Source organism: Diospyros lotus, chromosome 8 (genome assembly GCF_014633365.1).
Source record: "Diospyros lotus cultivar Yz01 chromosome 8, ASM1463336v1, whole genome shotgun sequence".
In the NCBI taxonomy this organism is placed as follows: domain Eukaryota; kingdom Viridiplantae; phylum Streptophyta; class Magnoliopsida; order Ericales; family Ebenaceae; genus Diospyros; species Diospyros lotus.
In genome coordinates, this window is record NC_068345.1 from 30927107 (window position 1) to 30947044 (window position 19938).

The window sequence follows — 19938 nt, forward strand, 5'->3', positions numbered from 1 at the left end:
GTCAAGTCAAAGATTTGCAGTTTCTACAGTTTATATATATATATATATATATGCTGCTAATTAATGCTTTTTCTACTACTATAGAGTACTCTAGACCACCACGTCAGCTCAGCAATTTTAAAAGTGTCACTTTGATACTACAAAAAAGTTCTTAAAATTCGCCACATTCTTTTATAAAAAAGTAAGGTTGCATATATATATATATATATATATAAATATACAGAAAAAATTATCATCTCCAGACACAATTACAAATGAACCTAAACAGATGAGATCTCCAGACACAATTACAAATGAACCTAAACAGATGAGGCGTATCCCCAGCCACCCAAATATATAGTTCAATTAGCAAGAAGGGACGGGAAATTGATGTAATTGTAGGGTACGTACGTATATCTGAAAAGCAGACAACTACTTTGGACGTTAGGATTACAAATGTATATATATATATTATATTGCTGCCATGCCATGCCATGCCATGCCCACAAAAAAAATCCGCTTTCCACGTCCGTCTTATTCGTGTCTTTAATGGGCTGCTGGCAGCATTGGCATGGCCTGAATTCATAACAAAGCAAAGTTTGCAAAGGACAATTAATTAATTAGCCAAAAACATGGCTGGCTTGCACCGGAATAGGAAATTTAAAAAAGAAAGAAAATATGTCAGAAGTGGGATTTGAACCCACGCCCTCTCACGAGGACCAGAACTTGAGTCTGGCGCCTTAGACCACTCGGCCATCCTGACCTCGATGCTCAAAAAGATAATAAGATTTTACATAGCCATAAATTTATGGATTATTTGAATAATATATATATATATATAAAATAAAACTTTTCTAAATTAGGTTAGAGTATTACCATAACCTAGACATGTAGATGTGGGGGCATCGCATCACATCACATCACTCATCAGCTGTCTCCCCCAAAGGTTAGCCTCGAAAAGGGCACTGTCCCATGCTTTAATTTTCTTCTCTTTGGGCTTCTATTAGCTGATCTATACATGCTTAGCTTAGCTTAGCCCACTGCTCTTTATCTTTGCTCCTCCCTAGCTCGTATATATATATATATAAATAACGAAATAAAAATTTCATGTATTATTTATTACTGTTTGTTTTCATTAATTAGATGCATAATAAAAATTAGAGATCAGGCATACATACTGCTGCGTGTATAATAATTAAAAAAATAGGTAATATATATTTTTATTTTTGAATTAATTCCACTTTTATTTTCAAATTTCATGTATATCATTACTAATATTTTAGACATAATTTTACGTCACAATATCTAAAATTGGTAAAATAACAGCATGCATGCGCCTCCAATAATATTCATGCATATTGATTAACCAACCACTAATCATATCCCAGCTTGCCTTGCTTCTGATCTTATGAGACGTTAAATGTCTGAAAGATCTTTTTGATAATCCTCCTCAACAAATTAAAGTCTGTTCAATTGGAGATCTGCAGATATGTTAGTTAATTGGCTGATATTTTGTGGATCAATATATAGGGAATCCAATTCCATTTTAAAAGTTATATATATATATATATATATAGTAGGACCGACCAATTGAGAATGCAAACATATATATATATCATGTCATGTAGAAGATTAATTAATTAATTAATTAGAAAAGTTTTAGATTCTTCAATTGGTTGGGTGGAATTATATAATATGTGATATCGTTGTTAATTAATTAGTGATCAGTTAAGAAATTGAACTTCAAATCGATATGGGCCAAGTACCCAATTGGAGATGCAAATGGCTAACAACAAAGTAAGTTGGAAGAATTAGAATCTCTCATGTGGATGTGGAATACACACACATTCTCGGGAGGACTCTCTTTCTTCTTTGCCTTGCTAGCTAGCTAGCTCGATCGATGTGCACCGTAGACAGACAGACAGACAGACTCTCTCCCTTTCTTTTGATTTCAGTAATTTCGTCCAACTTTACCCGCCGGCCTTGACGAGATTGAATATGATGGGTGGGTGGGTGGGTGGGTGGCTATATATCTTCATCTAGTATGAGTTCCGCCGAAATGACATTAAAGTGGTTGACTGCACGTTTAAATTTGGTTTAGCGGCCAATGAGATAAGATGCTACCACTAACATCTCCTTGGAATTTATTCACAATGTCTTCAACAAAAGACACTTATACCACTTATACATGGACGTAGGAGAGACTAAAAGTTTAATTTACCCAAATTAATTAAATTAAATTGATCAAACTTGTAGGTTCGGTTTGGTTTTTTTTCTTACATTGATTTGGTACGATTAATTTTTCTCTAAAGTTCAATTTTCGATTTTTGGTTTTTTTTTTTTTTTTGTTCAAAATAATCGAATCGACTAAATTTTAAAACGATATCATTTTTTTTTTTTTGTTTACGTTTCTATTGGTTAATTTGGTTTAAAATGACATTAGTCTATCGTTGAATTCAATTTTCTTCGATTTTTTTGTGTTTTTCGATCTAATTGGTTTGGTTCAGTTTATATGTATCAACTTTCGAAATTAGTCGACTGTGATTCTTAGACCAGAATGATTCCAAAGGCCAAGAGGAGAAACGAAATAGAACAAATAATAAATCACACAGAGGAAAGTTTTTTACGTAGTTCGATCAAAATGATGGCTAGTCCGTAACTGTTCTCTGATTATTTCAGCAGAGTAATAGCATATCATTATTGTCCATCCTCCCTCTTATAATGATTTTTGACCCCTATTTATAGTACGGAGTGTTTACAATTTACATAAAATACAAAAGTAAAAGGTTATCATCATGGGTGACAATGCATCCTTATCATCTCCATAAAATCAATAGTGGATTCCTCATTATTAGGGATCTGATTTGTCTCAAATAAAGTAAGTGGGTCTCTGCATCCGATTGTTCTGCGATCTTTGTGTTATGCGAGCTGAACGATTTGGCTAGCAAGCTGAAAGTATCGCTGGGAGCTCGCTTACTTCCTCAGCCTAAGTTTGGGTTTCGACGAGGTACGACCTTGCTTTAACGACCTCGATCTTGAGCCTATTAGATTTCAGGAGATCGGATCAGTCTGTTAGGTCGAATCCAACCCATAAGAAATGTAGTCTGAAAAATACCCATAACAATATGATTTGGTTTTGATTTTTTCAATTACCAGTTAGTTTGAGTTTTCAAATTAATAAGTCAGTTCGTTTCAATTTTACTCATCAATTTAATTTAATTAATTAATAAATTTTGCTCCATTCGATTTGCCCACCCCAACGTGGATGTAACCTAAATAACAAAGGGTCAAATTAACAATGAAACCTAATATCATGAATTAGCGTTTAGACAAAGACTTATTGTGTTCAAGATAATCTCTAGACCTTATTTTAATTCTTTGACTTTATAAAAAAATTATGTAATTTTATAACTTAAATTAATTTATCATTGTGACCGTAAAGAATTATATTGATGGTAGGATTAGGATTGAAGGTCTCCTACCACAAATAAGACATGCATGGATCGATATATAATCAGGAGCCATTTTTTTAATTTAGTCAAATTATTGGCTATTTTATTGATGATGATTATATAAACTTGAAATTATTATTCTACTAATTGGAACATATAATAATAATTCATACAAATCACGAACAAGTCAATTTGACTGTACCTGAAAACCGGTAAGATTCTGTAATTTGATGATAGCCATAGATTAGACAACCAACTTTATTTTAGTGTACGAAGTGCCCCTAATAATATTCTCCATAAGGTCTTAAAACATAAGGCGAAAATTAATGGTTAATAAGTGATCATTAAGATATGACTAAAATCTATGTGCCCAAGGCTCCCCGCGCCCCCCCCCCCCCCCCCCCCCCCCCCAGAGTCCCCTGTGGGCCAACACCAATTTAGGCCTTCGATTCTGTCTTCTCAAGCTTTCCCCTGGCCCAAAATTTCTTCTTTTTCTTTTTTTTTTTTTTTTTGTTCCATGGGCTTTATAGTTTATGATTGGAGTTTTTAATCAAAAAGTAGAAAAACTTACGACAAATTTACAAGCTATATATATATATATTAAAAAATTGTAGATTTCCTATCTTTTAAACCAAATTTACATAAATTTATATAATGGGATCCAATTCTAATAAAGAAACAATATATGTGATCACGATTTGTTTTTATATTATTAATTGGTGCCTTTGAATGATTTTATTCTTCTGGCTCCCTTCCCTTCAGCCCTCAGTCTCAGATACAAAAGAGAGACTTGCAACTCCAGCAATATGTAAAATAATAATAATAATAATAATAATAATAATATTATTATTATTATTATTATTATTATTATTATTATTATTATTATAAATGCATACTAGCTAGTACTAGGAGGAGGAGGAGGAGGAGGAGGAGTCTTATTCATCCGCCGGCCGGAAAGAAGGACCATACGAATACTTTCTATCTTAATCTTGCCCGTCCTCCGTCCTCTCCTCTCCTCCCCCTTCCTTTTCAGAAACTCTCTGTTTTCTTTATATATATATATATATATGTAGACACACACACATGGCCACCCAAGCTCAACCTTTCTCCCATTCTTCTCTTTCTTCTATCTCTCATTCTTCACAACCTTCCCTCCTCCTCCTTCTTCTTCTTTTTCTTCTTCTTCTTCTTCATTCAGTCAAACAATGCTGCTGCTCTGTCTCATTCACAGCACAAGGATCTAATCACTCACCAGCTCAAATACCCACATTTCTCTCAGTGCCTCCATTGCTTTCCCGATTGATATAATCTTATTTAGAGGGAAAAGGAAAATACATTTCAACAGTAAACGCAGCGTCTTCTTGCAATCTTTTCTCTTCCAATGGATCTGATCTTTTCAACCCCTTGCTCTGTCTTCGTCAGCCTCATTTTGCTTTTCATTTCCAGAGGTATATAATAAATCCATTTTCTTTTACAATTATCTGTAAAGCTTAATTTCCATATGGATTAATGGCTTCTCTTTTGGATTCCAGGCATTTCGGCGGCAACATTTACGTTAATAAACCGGTGCGATTACACGGTATGGCCCGGAATTCTCGGCAACACGAGATTGGGTAGTACCGGCTTCGAACTCCCACCGGGGGGGTCACGGGCATTCCAGGCTCCGTCCGGCTGGTCGGGCCGGTTCTGGGGCCGAACCGGCTGCAACTTCGAAGCTAGTTCCGGCCGAGGCAGCTGCGCCACGGCCGACTGCGGATCGAACCAGGTGGAGTGCAACGGCGCCGGTGCCACCCCGCCGGCGACGCTGGCCGAATTCACAATTGGATCGGGCACCCAGGACTTCTACGACGTCAGCCTCGTGGACGGGTACAATCTGCCAATGCTAGTCGAAGCGAGCGGCGGGTCGGGCGCGTGCGGGTCCACCGGGTGCGTGTCCGACTTGAACCGGCAGTGCCCGGCTGAGCTGCGATCCGGCGGCGGCCGGGCTTGCAAGAGCGCATGCGAAGCGTTCGGGAGCCCGGAGTACTGCTGCAGCGGCACGTATGGAACGCCGAGCACTTGCAGGCCGTCGATTTATTCGGAGATGTTTAAGTCGGCGTGTCCGAGGTCGTACAGCTACGCGTACGACGACGCCACGAGCACGTTTACATGCACCGGCGGTGCTTATAGGATTACATTCTGCCCTTCATTGACAAGGTGGTTAACCACGTACTTGACACTTCTTCTTCTTCATCCATTTTCTCTTCCCTTCACTCATCACTAATAAATTCGTGTAAGTAAAGCATTAGAACATCTAAATCTAAGTAGAATATGGTAAGTTGATACCATTTTTAAACCTTAAAAATGTAACATATAGGAGGCGACCCACCCACCCTTTTTTATTTAATTAGATCAAATGTTATGTTCTTATTCCCATGTTATATATTCTATTCTATTATTCTCTATCCTGATTTGAGCTCATTTATTTTATTTCTTCCGACTCAGGAAGAAAGAAAATAAAACATGCAAATTGATAATAATTAATGGCTTCAAGAAAAACAGTTGCAAGAATTTGTATTTGATTTGATTCTGCATCCCTTTCGCTTCTTTGCATATTAACTTTACGTTGTGACACTGACGGATGAGTTATCTTTCTTTCCAAATCCCATTTTCTACAGCCAGAAGTCTTCCAGAGATTCTTCTTCATCACCACCACTGACTGTTGCTGGAACAACACCCGGGTCACCCGCAACCGGAGGGACAAACGGATCGGGTTCGGGATTCGAATCACCCGACAGCCCCGCATTGGGCATGGACTCTTGGTTGCCTAATTTTGTCACGGGGGACTCCTCAAAGACTATCCCTAGGTTTAGCATTCAATTGTTGTCGACATTGATTCTAATCATGCTCCTACTCATTGTCTAGTTATCATCTGAGCGTAATATAATGAATTAGTTTGGGATCAAAGAAATTCAAATTGTAAAGCACCAATTTTTTTAATCGTTGCGCTGTGTAAAGATTAATGTTAGAGTATGTTTTACTAATTGATTATCAAAATCATAATATATTTATATTATTCCTTTCGGCCCAACGACATTAGTAGGACGAGCTTTAATGGCAGCAGAATGTCACGATCTGGCAATCTTTAAAGTGGGGTGGCTAGTGAGAATTCTGAATCTCAATGTGTTGGTAAAGTTTGGAAATAACATATTTTGGTATGTGATTAGACTGACTTATATAAAAATAAAAAGTACCTTATGTATTAACAATCGTCATGAGAGAATAGAGAGCCGAGATGCACAGTAATGATAGAGATCATTCTCAAAGATCTTGAATTCGATGAAGATTACGAGCTGATGAAGATCGACATGCGAATTGTTCAAGATTGATAGAATCAATTACTGGCGTAAAAATCTTGACTTGAATGTTATCCGAGCTTTTAGGCCAAGATTTGACCTGGGAATTGGGTTGAGTGTCAAGTAACGGGCCAGCCCAATGGATTAGGACGGTCCATATATATATATTGCTGTTAATTTTGGTGGTAAGAAGAGGATGTGTAATTAAGGTGAAAGGGAATAGCTTTTGTGGGGGATGGATAAAGGGAGATGATATATATTCGAGTTTGATTGAGTTGGAAGAATGAGGGAAAGTGGGAGAAGTGTTTGCTTTAATGTGAATCTTTGGGTGGTGACTGGTGAGTGGTTGTTGGTGGATGTAGCTTTAAGGAAGAAGAAGCCCTACTTTACTCGAATTGCAAGCTTCCTAACTAGCTGCTACTACTTGTTGTATATATGTTATGATATTGGCTGCGCATTCAACTTGAAATTATGGTATCCAGACATTAATCTTTAAAGAGTATCAATGCCAAACAAAATTAAAATATCACAGAGACTCTCTCGATCTCACAGGTACACAGTGCTAGCCATTTCAGGGGGTAGCTCAGATATACAGCGATCCTTTGCTCAAGGCAAAAACAAAAGATGGTGATGGTGGTGGCACTTAATTAGGTAGCTAGCATAGCACTAGCACTAGCACTAGCAGGGCAATCACCCAACCCAACCCAACCCACCGTTGGCATATCATGCTTCCATTGATTAAATATGCAGCTTTGTTGCTTGCGTTAACAGAAAGAAAGAAAGGAAGCCAACACGAGAGAGAGAGAGAGAGAGACAGCGCCCATTCCATGATTAATAAGCAATCAGTGATTTAATTAAGCATTTGGGTTGGGTGAATGATTTGGACGTTTCTTAAGCAGACAGAGTTGTTCAATCAATGAACACGCTCATACGAGCACAAAAGATGATGTGATACGTTGCTTCATAAAGAATCCGTTTCTCACAAATGCAAGAGGGGTAAAAGAGACTTTTATGTACTCGGTTAAAAGCACTTTGGCCGCTCTAGAGACAACGTATCATTATTTTTTTAAGAAAAAATAAAGAGCCAACCTCGTATTTGTTCTCTTATTTTTTTTCTTTTTCTTTTTATTATTATTTAAATTTTTTTATTATTTCAATTATACCAATATTTTCAAATCAATTTAAATCATATACTTTAACCTTTTTTTATATAATAATATAAATTTTTTATTATTTCAATTATACTCTTATATCTACATTTTCGAAGTAATTTAACTTCTGTAATTTAATATATAAAAAAAAAATAAAGTGAAATGAGTTGAGTTAGTCTTTTTTTTTTTTTTACACGTCAAAATATAAAAATTAAATATATTCAAAAATGATAATATAAAATGTAATATAAACAATGAAAAGTTTTGATTAGAAAAAAAAATTAAAGTACAAAGGGTTAAATTAACTAAAAAATACAAATATACAGATATAATCGAAACAACAAAAAATTCTAATAGTCACACGAAAAAAATATAAAAATACAACTACAAAAATATAGATTTAGCCAAAAACAAACCCATTAAGTGATAAATTGGCCATACTTTTATTTTATATATATATATATATATTTGACTCAATTAATTGTTTAGTTTAAAATTGATCCAATCTATCCCTAAACTTACTTTGATGGCTATTAAAATTTCAAAATTAACCAAATCTATGTTAAATTTGTATGTCTTTAATTTAAATCTTTATGTGAGCTCCACAGAACTTAATTAGTTGTGTTATTTTATTAATTAATGTTTACACCCAATAATATCGGAGGAGTTAGTTATCAATCTAACATGTAACAATTATGTCAAAATTAATATATATATTTACGCCCGCCGCCTAATAAGTTATATCAGAACTGATTGCCTACCAAATATTAATGACACATATATATATAATTGATTGAGAATCAGGGAGTCTCGTCTCGTCTCATCTGGTCCAGGGGCACATCACATGCCATGCACTTGCAACCAGAAAACCCACTTTTACCTGTTTGGCAGCCGAGAAAAGAAACCAAATTCATTAAGACGGAGGAGGGATTTCTATTTTAGAGGGTGGGTGGGTGCATGTACATTTCAATTTTCAATCAGCTAAAGTGGCTACATATATAGGCCAAAAAGTTGACGAAGAGAGGCAGCAAGAACACATGAACTAACAACAAACATGCATGCATGCATGGTGGGTGGATGATAACGTGAAAAATGTATAAAAAAATGTGTGTTTGATAATGTAAAAAATGTATAAAAAAATGTTAAATTCAAGGAATTGAATTTCATTTTTGATATTTGATACATTATATTTTTCGTGGAATTCAATTCCATGATATAACTATTAAAGCATATGTTTAGCTATTTTTTATGAAAAATTTTATTTAAAGGGAGTTGATTTTTATTTTCTTTATAAGTTGAAAAACACTTTTATTTCTAAATAAATACTATCAAACACACCCTTAATTCATTTTCGATGGTGAGACTTGTGTTGGGTAGGGATAATTCCACCGACACAAATCATGAGTCATAAGCTATGAGCAAGCGATTATTCAATTTTGTCAGAAAGCCAGTTCATGCTTCAATCTTGATTAATTTGAGAAGAAGCACAAGTTATATTGTAGTGATGGGTATTATATAGGTTTATTGGATCGGATCAAAGATTATGGAAACATCTTTTTGAGTGAGGATTCGTCGGGGCCCTTGGGCTATCTGATGGTAGAATGGGCCCAGCTCACCGTTACGTCCCGTTAAACTGTATTCCGTTAAAAAATATATATATATAAATAAAAGAGAAACTCAAAAATATTAATTATGTTATTGCACCGTCAACTCCTTTTAGTCAAACCTCTCGCTCTGTCATTCTAAGGAATTGGTTGATAGGTTGAATTAGAATAGTTTCAAGATCAAGTCGACTAATTCTTTAGAAGAAAAATTTTTAGATTTATGAGAATATTAGGTTGAAAATTTATATTCTTATATTTTATATAATTTTTTAAGATTTTTTTTTAATCAACTTTCTTACAAAAAAAAAATTTCACAAGGGTTATGAATATTGGATTTTCATAGACTTGGAAAACATTTTAACAAATAAAAGACTAGAATATCCCTTACCCTTTTATAAACTAATAGTCCTTTCATGATTATTTTTGTCATAACTTTCTTCTTACAAATATATATATATATATATATTCAGATAAACATATAAATTATGTATATAATTATCATTTTTAAACAAAAAATTAAATAAAGGTAATTTTAAAAAAATAATATGAATTCTCAATAATGTTGCATTTAAACCAAACATAAGAATATAAAATTTTTAGAAAATAATACCCAACATTCTTAAAAATATTTAAATCAAACCAAACATAGAATTACATAAATCTTGATAATCAAATATTTCCAAGTGCATTCTCAAGAATCATAAATCTCAAGAATATAAAAACTTCTTATATACCAAACGTTTCGTTAATTAAAAATATTCATTTCACCTCGTGGGGTTGAAACTAAAAAATATTTGTTACTTTTTAAATATTTTTTCTATCTCTTAAGATACCGTTTGTTAATTAAGATATAAATCGAAAAATATGAGATATAGAAAACATTCCATACAAAAATATTTTTTATTGTATTTGTTAAATTTTTTAGAAAGAAATCACATGAGTTCTTATCTTGAACTTTCGAGATAAATTTATTCTTTACCCCCTTTTAATAACTTATTTTAAACTTTACAAATAAATTATCTTGTTAAATAATTATTTTATTTATTTTAACTAATACTACCTAAGAAAACTTTCTCGTAACAAGATTTTAACAATATTTTCATGATATTAATAAATGTTATTAAAACTACTCTTTTTTATATTCATGTGGGCATTTCTTATCGAGGTTATTATTTTAACAATAATGCCTCTAAATTATTGGGGGCCTCCCAATTTTGACATAAACAACGTATTTTTCATTATTTTTTTATTTTTATTTTTATTTTGTTAATGTTTATGGATGTGAATTATTAAGTGTATATGCTCGAGGCATAATCTACTAATTCATTTTAGTCTATTTCTTTCCAATACCTCATTGTACTCTAGTTTCATCTTAGATTTTATTACAATTATAATACCTCATGAGCCAATGAAACTATTTTAGTAAATTTTATTTGTCTCAACAAAAATTGGAGTTCCTTTGGAATTTCCTTCCTGATCAATGACAACTACATCACTCTTATCACATTTGAATTCTTTACAAGTTTGGATATCTCACGTCTAATCCTTCTAATCTCCAACTGCTTTTCTATTTCAATTTGTCAAGCCAAATATAAGGATTCAACCCAAAAATCAATTCTCTAACACAACTTGTCAAGCCAAATCTCAATCACCAAAAATCTAGCGAAACCCAAAATAAGAGGTGAAGGAAGGAATATCACCATCTAAGCAAAAGAGGTCGAGAAGAGAAAGTTACAACAATTAATAGATCTGGTGATTACGATGATCAACGGAAGTGACAACGACAAGCAGAACAACAGATGGTGATGCCCCTACTCTCCAAATGTTGTTCATTGTCTAGATTGGTTTGTGAATTTTTTGGGTTGTTGTTCATCGACGAACAGATTGATTTGTGAATTTTGTTATGCATTTTTTATGTATTTGTATATTGGATGAGTGATATTGTATATTTGTAGATTTGATTATTGATTTGTGTATTTGAATATTAATTATGTGTATGAATGTATTTAATTATTTTGTATATTTAATTATTGATTTTGTATGTATGTATTTGATTATTTTGTGTATTTGATTATTTATTTTGTGTATAATAAAAAAATAGAATTAAATTTATTAATAAATAAATAAAATAGGAAATCAAAAGAGAGAATAGGGGCTGGGGTTAGAGTGCATAATTTTTAAAATAAAATTAAAATATAAAATAAATTATTTATAATATAATAAAATGAAATAAAGATCCCAAGATAGTCTTAGAGATATATTTGATATCCTCTATATAATCACAACAATAATAACATCATATTCATATCAGCAATTGCTAGTTCGTATGAATAAGCACATCAATTCTTGACCCCACTCTTATCGGTTACATTCAAATAAGTGAACCTGGAGTTGGATCATTTTTTTAATATGCTCTTTGCAAAAGAAAAAAAAAATATGTTCTTTGTGCGAAAAAAGAAGCCTACAATCTTTTCATTCCCAATATCTATTCCCTTGACTGGGTCCTACACACTTATCCCTAAATAAAAATGGAGTTAGCAAGACCTTAAAACTCCTTACAATATTTTTTAAAGAAATCAATTTAACTTGTTGGCTTTCATTATTTGCATGTAATCTAATGCTTCAATGCTTTATACTTGCTGGGCGGTTTAGTGATTGGAGATTGAAGATGGAAATAAAATTCAGAAAGACAAAAGAAATGAAACATGAAAGATGCAAAGCAGTTTTCTAAAAATGGCGTTTTTGGGGTATGCAGGCAGGTCAGGTCAGGTCAAGTAAATGGGGTTTGGCCTCAAAGAAAAGACAACCCAGCTTCCTGCAAAAAAGATTTCAAGAACATGGAAAGCCCAAATATGGCAGTCCACGTTCCAGCATTCCACCAGACAGCAGAAATAATGAGCAAGAGATGAGAAAAACAAGCACTTTCACCGCGTTCGACTAATAATCAAAAAGGAAAATATCCAAGAGCCAAAATTCCTAGTGGTTCCATCTGTGTTTTACATCCCCCTATGATTTTCAGTACTTGCTGCGTCTTCATGCCTAAGTTTCCATGCAGAATGCAGCAGCAGCAGCAGCAGTCCAGTTTTTTCTCTCGCACCAGACATGATGAAAACATAAAACTAGAAAAGCTACCCCCTACCCCCTCCATATGATCTACAACTCATCCTTCACGGAGTCTGCATCGCCTTCCGTTGTATCAGTTTCAGGCTCAGCTTCTTCAGCATCTTCTTCCTCAACTGCAGCATCAGGACTAATGTTTAGACTAGTTTTCACCGAGTCATAGATCTGCGAGGCAAAATCCTTCGGGTCACTCAGCATGAAGCCACTCTCCATCAGTGCTGTCTGGTACATTAGCTGTGCTGTTTGCTTGACACTTGCATCCTGAAAGAAAATAAATCACCATTAATCACACACGGGGGAAGCAACCTAAAGGAATCAGCATATAGATGCTTTTCACAATGCCTTCAGTTACCCAAGTGACGGTTCTTAGACGAATAAAATTACAAATTGAGACACATCTGCAAAGCCACCAGTTCAGAGTGGGATTAAAGGTTCACCCACCAACTTTTTGGGCCCTACACAGTTGACTGTCTCGATGGTCCTATGGGAGGACCAATGGTTTCACTAATTCAATCATCAGGTCACACTCCAGAGGAAAGAGTAGATCGATCTCCCAAAGAATTAAGTTTGTTCATGAAAAAAATAAAAGATCATACTGCAGGACTTTGTGATTCTGTGCAGGAAAGATTAAAGGGTCCTTAATTAAGCATAATAAGAAAAAAGGACATCAGTAAAGTACCTCTGGGTCCTTCACAACCCTCTCACGAAGCTCCTTGATGATTGGATGCCTTGGGTTGATCTCAAGCACCCTCTTGCCACGCATATATGCCTGCTTGCTGGCATCTGATAGGGTTTGTGATTGCATGATCCTCTCCATGTTGGCACTCCATCCATACTTTGATGTCACAACCACACACGGGGTGTCAGCCAATCGATTGCTTACCTTCACATCATCCACATTGTCACTAGCAAGGGCTCCCTTCCACCATTTGGTTAACTCCTTGAATGACTCCTTCAATTCCTTGTCCTTGGAATCCTTGCCCATTTTAAGACCCTCCTTTGACACATTCTGGAACTTCTTGTCTTCGTAATCCATCAGGTATTGCATGAGGTACTCATCCACTGGATCCGTGAAGAAAATAACCTAACCCCCATACGCCACAACCAAAGAAAAGATTGATAAATAAGCATAAAATGAAAGCATCATATAAATAGAAACAAATGATGCAACGGACAGAACCATGGAAAAGTAAAAACCAGCTTGTTTTATACATCAGTAAATGTAAAAGGTACCTCATAATTTTTCTTGGTAAGCCTCTCGAGGAAAGGAGATTTCTCCAACTGCTCCTTGCTGGTTCCTGTAATGTAGAAGATGTCCTTCTGTCCAGCTTTCATTCTTGAAATGTACTGGTCCAACGAAGTCAATTTGCCTTCAGATTTTGTGCTAGAGGAACACACAAATAAAGCACTCTCAATGTACATTTTATGCACAAAACCTTCTATAAAAAGTATTTTACTGAATCAATGAGCAATATCTAGGAGTGTGTTGAAAATGTTAAATACCTCTCAAATCTAAGGAGTTTGGCCAAGCGGTTTCTATTGGCTGAATCCTCAACAATACCAAGTTTTATTGACTTGCCAAACTCATTCCAGAACTTTGCATATTGACCTTTCTTCTCATCATTGTCACTGGATTCCTCAACATCTGCCATAAGATTGATAATTTAAGTCAGAGACGAAAATGCATGGCCATCAAGTTAAATCCTCTTCAAAGAATTAACAGGGTAACCAGAGAATGCCTAGCAATACTTCTGATAAAATGACAAAGCATTCAATCAGGTAAGTGCCAACCAACAAAAATTCATTTAGGTGTAGTTAAAAGAATGATTTAATGTTGCCATTAAGCCATACCTTTCTTGTCTTTGTCTTTAGATTCATCAGGATCCTCGTCGGCAATCTTGCGGATCATGTCAAGGGCCTTCCGGATCAGTTTCTTCTTGATTGTCTTCAAGCTACTGTGCTGTTGAAGCATTTCTCTTGATACATTAAGGGGCAAAGTGTCGGAATCAACAAGACCCTGACCAAAACAACCATCATTGTGAACCAAGGGTGTGTTTATAAGAAGGCAATGCCTCAAATATCTCAAATAAAATTAATTACCTTCAAAAAGTTGAGATACTTGGGTAAAAGCTCATCAAATTCATCTGAGATGAAGACTCGTCTAACATATAACTTCAAGTTTGACTTGTTCGTGTTGTAGTAGCTCTCATACAAATCTTGAGGAGCCTTGGGAGGCACAAATAGTACTGCCTTGAACTCAACATCACCTTCGGCAGTAAAGTGACTCCATGCCACTGGCTTCTCATCACTGAAGTCCTGTTAAAGAAACGACATATATCAGATGAAAAGAGAACTCTTAACAGAATTGCTTAAATTCCCCCTCTCTCACAACTAAGCTTCCTGTGAACCAGAACACAGGTAATTTACCTTTGCTAAAGAATGATAGAATTTTGTGTACTCTTCATCTGTCACCTCCTTTGGATTCCTTAACCATATGGCTTTCACATCATTCAAAAGCTCCCATTCATATGTTGTTTCTTTGATTGTCTTTGTCTTGGGTTTTTTCTCACCTTCATCTTCATCTTTCTCCTCATCTTCCTTTTCTTCCTCTGAAGCACTGCTTTCAGCTGTTAGAAATATTTAGAGATGCAGATGATAAGAACAGAAAAGCTTATCAATGTTGTGTATACTATTTTGATTAGACTGGAAAGGATTTTAATTATATGAGTTATGCGTACCTTCATCATCGCTTGAGTCAGCTTCATCTGCAGGAACCTCTACATCGACCTCTTTGCTTGCCCACAGATATATGGGGAAGTTGATAAACTCAGAGTATTTCTTCACCAATTCCTAGAATAACAAAGATACATGACAAAAATGTTAAAAGCTAGTATCCACACACACAGAGAGATGGGGGAGGCTAGGCATTTGAAACAACAACCCCCCCCCCCCCTCTTAAAGTTCTAATTTGCAGGCTAAACTCATATATTTACAGAACCACCAGCCTATTTGGTGGAGCTGTATCTACACACTAACTTTAGGACTACTTTTGTTACTTACAAAATTGGCCTATTTGGTGAAGCTGTATCTACACACTTAACTTTAGAACTACTTTTTTCACTTACAAAATTAAACCATCTTTTTTACGGGAGCAAACATTTGGACATACTAAAGATATCAAGGATCTGCTTTAAGCCCCTACCAATTTGCCCAGAAATGGATGAACTCACTAAACAACTAAACATATATGTGTAAAGAAATGTTGGTGTATGCATTGCAGATGACATCATGTTGGTGGATGACAGGGGCAGATCCAGAAATATATGTAAGGGGAGGCTGAATTTTTGTTTTTTTTTTAGATGTAGAACTGTACATCACAGATTTTGGGATGGGCTATAATTTTTTTTTTTGACTGGGTTATTATTAAAAAATTAATTTTAATAGTGGGCTGCCCTGGGCTCACATGTGCATCCGCCCCTAGTGGATGAGAAAAAAAAATGACGTAACTGCTAAGCTTAATATATGGAGAAACACTTTAAAATCTAAAGGATTTAAGTCAAGCACATTGAAAACTGAACATATGTTTTATGTTTAGTGAAAATATAAGTTTAGATAATGTTATGGTAAAACTGGAAAATATAGGTATACCAAGAAAATATCAATTCAGAATATTGTTTTAATCATCCAAAAATATAGGTATACCAAGAAAATATCAATTCAAAATATTGGATCAATCATCCAAAAATATCAATGAGGATGTTACCCATAGAATTAAGACAAGATGGTTAAAATGAAAAAGTGTATCCGACATTTTATGTAATAATAAGAACTCCCTTGAAGCTAAAATTTATAAAATCGAGTTTTTTTGCATGGCATAGAGTGTTGGGTATTAAAGCAACCAACATATGCAAAATATGAGTGTAATTAAGAAAAGGACGTAAGATAAATGCGAGGTCATAGAAGAAAATATAAAATTAAAATGAAGTTATTCATAATAAGGTTCATGCATGGTGGTTCTGATTGAAGATAAGATATGTAAGACACTATTAAAATAATTTGGTCATGTGAAAGGAAGACCAACAAAGGCCCCTGTGAGGAGAGTGGATGAAATGGAACAAGTTAGCAAAAGAGAGGGGAAAAACCTTGATGGGAGACACTTGGATATAATATGTTACAAGGAACTTATAAAAAAAGGTGTTCATAACAACAGAAAACATGATGCCAATATTGTACATGCTCGTGGACAAGCAATGCAAATGAAAGACTGGGTGGCGGCCAACAAATAATGAAAATTCTTGGACATAATAAAACAGTATAAAAGCAACTTTTTACCCTGTACAGCTAAGTGAATCCAACCAGAGAGATAGATATAGCAATAAATGAAGATGCATGAAACAAGTATCACTTGCATACCAAATGAAATGACTGTGACAGAAACAACATTATTTGAGAATAGATCAATAGCCACGGTGCTTCTATAATGTTATAAATGTTTAAAGAGCATGCTGTTTGATTAATAGCTGAAGAGCTAGCAGTTAAGCGTAACTGGTGGCTTATAGTGGTCACGTCAAGCTCAGTGGAAGGGAATGTCAGGTTATATTTCTTGTGGATTGGAAGTGCATGGATAGAAGTATTATCAGTTGGTTGGCAGGTGGGGAAAGTGCAAGGAGGTTTCAACTTGCAAGTACAGAATAAACTTCCTCATCCAATTCACAGATGTCTTCAGACAGATAAATCACTGAATCTACTGTCTAGTGAAGCAATTATATTAAACTATTAACAGCTTGTTTAGTTTGCCCACCTTTAGTTTGCTCTCCTCCAGATATTCCCCAGCTTCCTCTCTAAGATGCAATTTGATTTCAGTTCCACGCCCAAGTGGTTCATTCCATGTATCCTCAGAAATTGCAAACGCTCCATCAGCCTTGGATTCCCAAACATACCTGAAATAAGAAAATTTCAAATTATTGGCAGTTACATTCAGTAACTGTCCACTGAGAGAAGAACTTGTACTCAAGTACACAACAAAGAGGGTAGTGAGTCAAGGATCTTACTGTTTATCATCGTTGTGTTTGCTGATGACTTCAACATAATCAGCAACAAGATAAACCGAGTAGAATCCAACACCAAACTGCCCAATGAGATTAAGGTCTCCACTTGTCTGCATTTTTTCCACAAAAGCTGTATAGAAGCATAATTCAAAGTATTACCATAAACTTTTAATCCCTCCCAGAAGAAAATGGAGTAACTCAACATTCTAAAATGTGAATATTCCGCATAACAAAAAAAATACCTGAAGTTCCAGATTTAGCAATTGTTCCCAAGTTCTTGATCAAATCCTCCTTCGTCATACCTATACCTCTATCACGAATCGACAGGATCTTCTTTTCTTTGTCCAATTTAATCTACAGTTGTCATGTCAAGGAATTCGAGTTGTCATTTTTTTCAGCTAGGTGACAGAAGAAACATTATTGTATATAAACAAAATTTCACAAGCTGTGTGCTCATTAAATAACAGCAAGTTTCATGTTTTGAGAAAATTCACACCATAAGTAAAATAGCAAAAGCATGAACAACTAACCTGAATCTCAAGCTTGGCAGAATCACCCTCACCCAGAATTTCCTTATCTGTGAGTGACAGGAACCTAATCTTGTCCAGTGCCTGAAATTAGAAACAGTAACAAATTAAAATCACTACCATAGATTACACACGGAACTTATAATTCGTGCCATAGCCAAAACAAACTTACATCAGAAGCATTGGAGATTAACTCCCTCAAGAAAATATCTTTATTGCTGTAAAGTGAGTTAATAATGATGTCCATAAGGCGAGACACCTCAGCCTGAAACTCAAACTTCTCCGCATTACTGCGGAGCGACTTCCTGGACATCGACTCAGCTTCCCTGAACCACACAATTGCAAAAGCCTAAACACTATTTAAACTTAAACGAAAAAGATCAAGCAAAAACAAAATCGACAGGATGATTTGTAAAACCTGTTAGCCACATCGGAGTCGGTGGATAAACCATTCGGAACAGCACCAATCTTTTCTTCAACCTTGGGCGGATCTACCAGTTCCTCCGAATCACCCTCCGCATTGGCGTGTAACTTCCGACCTAGAAATTCAAAACACCACAAGCGAACCAAATCTTAGCGCCAAATCATCTAATCAAAATTATTCAGAATGCGCAATACAACAAAAGAATACACAAGTAAATCTAGCTTGATCTGAAACTGCGACGCGAACTTACCTTGATCCGGAAGAAGAAAGAGAAGGCAAAGGAGGAACAGAACGGAAGGGATCGTCCACTTCCTCATCGTCCGATTGCTGCTCTCAGCGAACCGTGCTTGTTTCCGGAGGACTCGGTTACCCTGGATCTGTAGTGCACATTAAATTTATACTGAACTGGAGCTACGCTCTCTTCTCCACGCTGCTCAGCCGTTCTGATTGGCTCGTGTAGCCATCGTGGATAATCCGACGGTCGTCGTTTCATATGTTTACACGTGGCCTTGTATTATTGGCTCAGGGTGTCTCACGAGACGTGGAGAGGCCAAAGCTTATGGTTTCTAGACCATTCGGCAAGGGGACCTGGATGACCGAGAAATGCTATGGTGTAATGCAGTATAGAATTAGAATCCGCGCCAATAAATAGGGAAATTTCAGAACACAAGATTGTAACAGGTACAGTGGGTTGATTGGATCCTGCGGTGCACGATTGAAGCCGCATCAACATTTGATGCCCCCTGGCTTAAACCCTTCATTTCCTCGTTGTTCTCCGAGTGGACTTCAACGGCTAAACCCTTAGTCACGCTTAGTTGACAATACACGGCTTTGGCACATGAACTGCAGGTTTAAGGGGTGTTTGGCTTACCCGTTTCACCACTCATAAACTATTGAATTAATTTATAAATTACGTAATTTATTTTTTAGCTCATTTGATAATATTTAAGAGGTTAAATGCTCTATAGCTTATAAACTCTTTTGACAGCATTTGAGAAAAGCTACCCTCAATCAAAATATATATTTCCAACATCTATCTTTTTTCATCCCTCTACCTTTTTTGTCGCCTCTAGCCAGACCTATCTCCGTCGTTGTCGCCATCGTTGTCGTCTGTTGTCTGTTGTCTACCCGTCGCCTCCAAGAAATGTTTGATTTACCCTCAATCAAAATATATATTTCCAACATCTACTCTTCTTCATCCCTCTGTCTTTTCTGTCACTACCGTAATCAAAATACATATTTCCAATATCTACTCTTCTTTGTCCCTATGCCTTTTCTGTCACCATTGTCGCCAAACC

At 35.5% G+C, this 19938-nt stretch overlaps 2 protein-coding genes and 1 non-coding gene across 3 annotated transcripts; 1 reads left to right on the forward strand and 2 right to left on the reverse strand.

The window, feature by feature from the left end:
• Window positions 1-658: 658 nt before the first annotated feature.
• On the reverse strand, window positions 659-742 carry TRNAL-CAA (transfer RNA leucine (anticodon CAA)). Its single transcript has one exon. It is a non-coding gene; the product is annotated as a tRNA-Leu (tRNA).
• A 3991-nt stretch (window positions 743-4733) lies between these two features.
• On the forward strand, window positions 4734-6494 carry LOC127807607 (thaumatin-like protein 1). The gene is made up of 3 exons (XM_052345607.1): window positions 4734-4879; window positions 4964-5627; window positions 6089-6494. Exons 1-3 carry the CDS (start codon window positions 4813-4815, stop codon window positions 6333-6335), a joined length of 978 nt encoding a protein of 325 aa, XP_052201567.1. The 5' UTR covers window positions 4734-4812; the 3' UTR covers window positions 6336-6494.
• A 5933-nt stretch (window positions 6495-12427) lies between these two features.
• Window positions 12428-19056, reverse strand: LOC127807606 (endoplasmin homolog). Its single transcript, XM_052345606.1, has 15 exons — window positions 18891-19056; window positions 18635-18755; window positions 18389-18542; window positions 18220-18300; window positions 17932-18043; window positions 17693-17819; window positions 17443-17581; window positions 15380-15491; window positions 15069-15268; window positions 14742-14957; window positions 14493-14658; window positions 14145-14286; window positions 13875-14025; window positions 13321-13725; window positions 12428-12902 (listed from the first exon to the last, which is right to left on the reverse strand). Exons 1-15 carry the CDS (start codon window positions 18955-18957, stop codon window positions 12675-12677), a joined length of 2421 nt encoding a protein of 806 aa, XP_052201566.1. The 5' UTR covers window positions 18958-19056; the 3' UTR covers window positions 12428-12674.
• Between the last annotated feature and the right edge of the window lie 882 nt (window positions 19057-19938).

Excerpts from the sequence above, each read along its gene's own strand:
- LOC127807607 (XM_052345607.1), top strand. The coding sequence starts at position 4,813 with ATGGATCTGATCTTTTCAACCCCTTGCTCTGTCTTCGTCAGCCTCATT. Across the intron at positions 4,880-4,963 it reads TTTGCTTTTCATTTCCAGAG|GCATTTCGGCGGCAACATTT; the intron begins GTATATAATAAA and ends TTTGGATTCCAG. Across the intron at positions 5,628-6,088 it reads TTCTGCCCTTCATTGACAAG|CCAGAAGTCTTCCAGAGATT; the intron begins GTGGTTAACCAC and ends CATTTTCTACAG.
- LOC127807606 (XM_052345606.1), bottom strand. The coding sequence starts at position 18,957 with ATGAGGAAGTGGACGATCCCTTCCGTTCTGTTCCTCCTTTGCCTTCTC. Across the intron at positions 18,301-18,388 it reads TAATCTCCAATGCTTCTGAT|GCACTGGACAAGATTAGGTT; the intron begins GTAAGTTTGTTT and ends TTCTAATTTCAG. Across the intron at positions 15,269-15,379 it reads TGACTCAAGCGATGATGAAG|CTGAAAGCAGTGCTTCAGAG; the intron begins GTACGCATAACT and ends TATTTCTAACAG.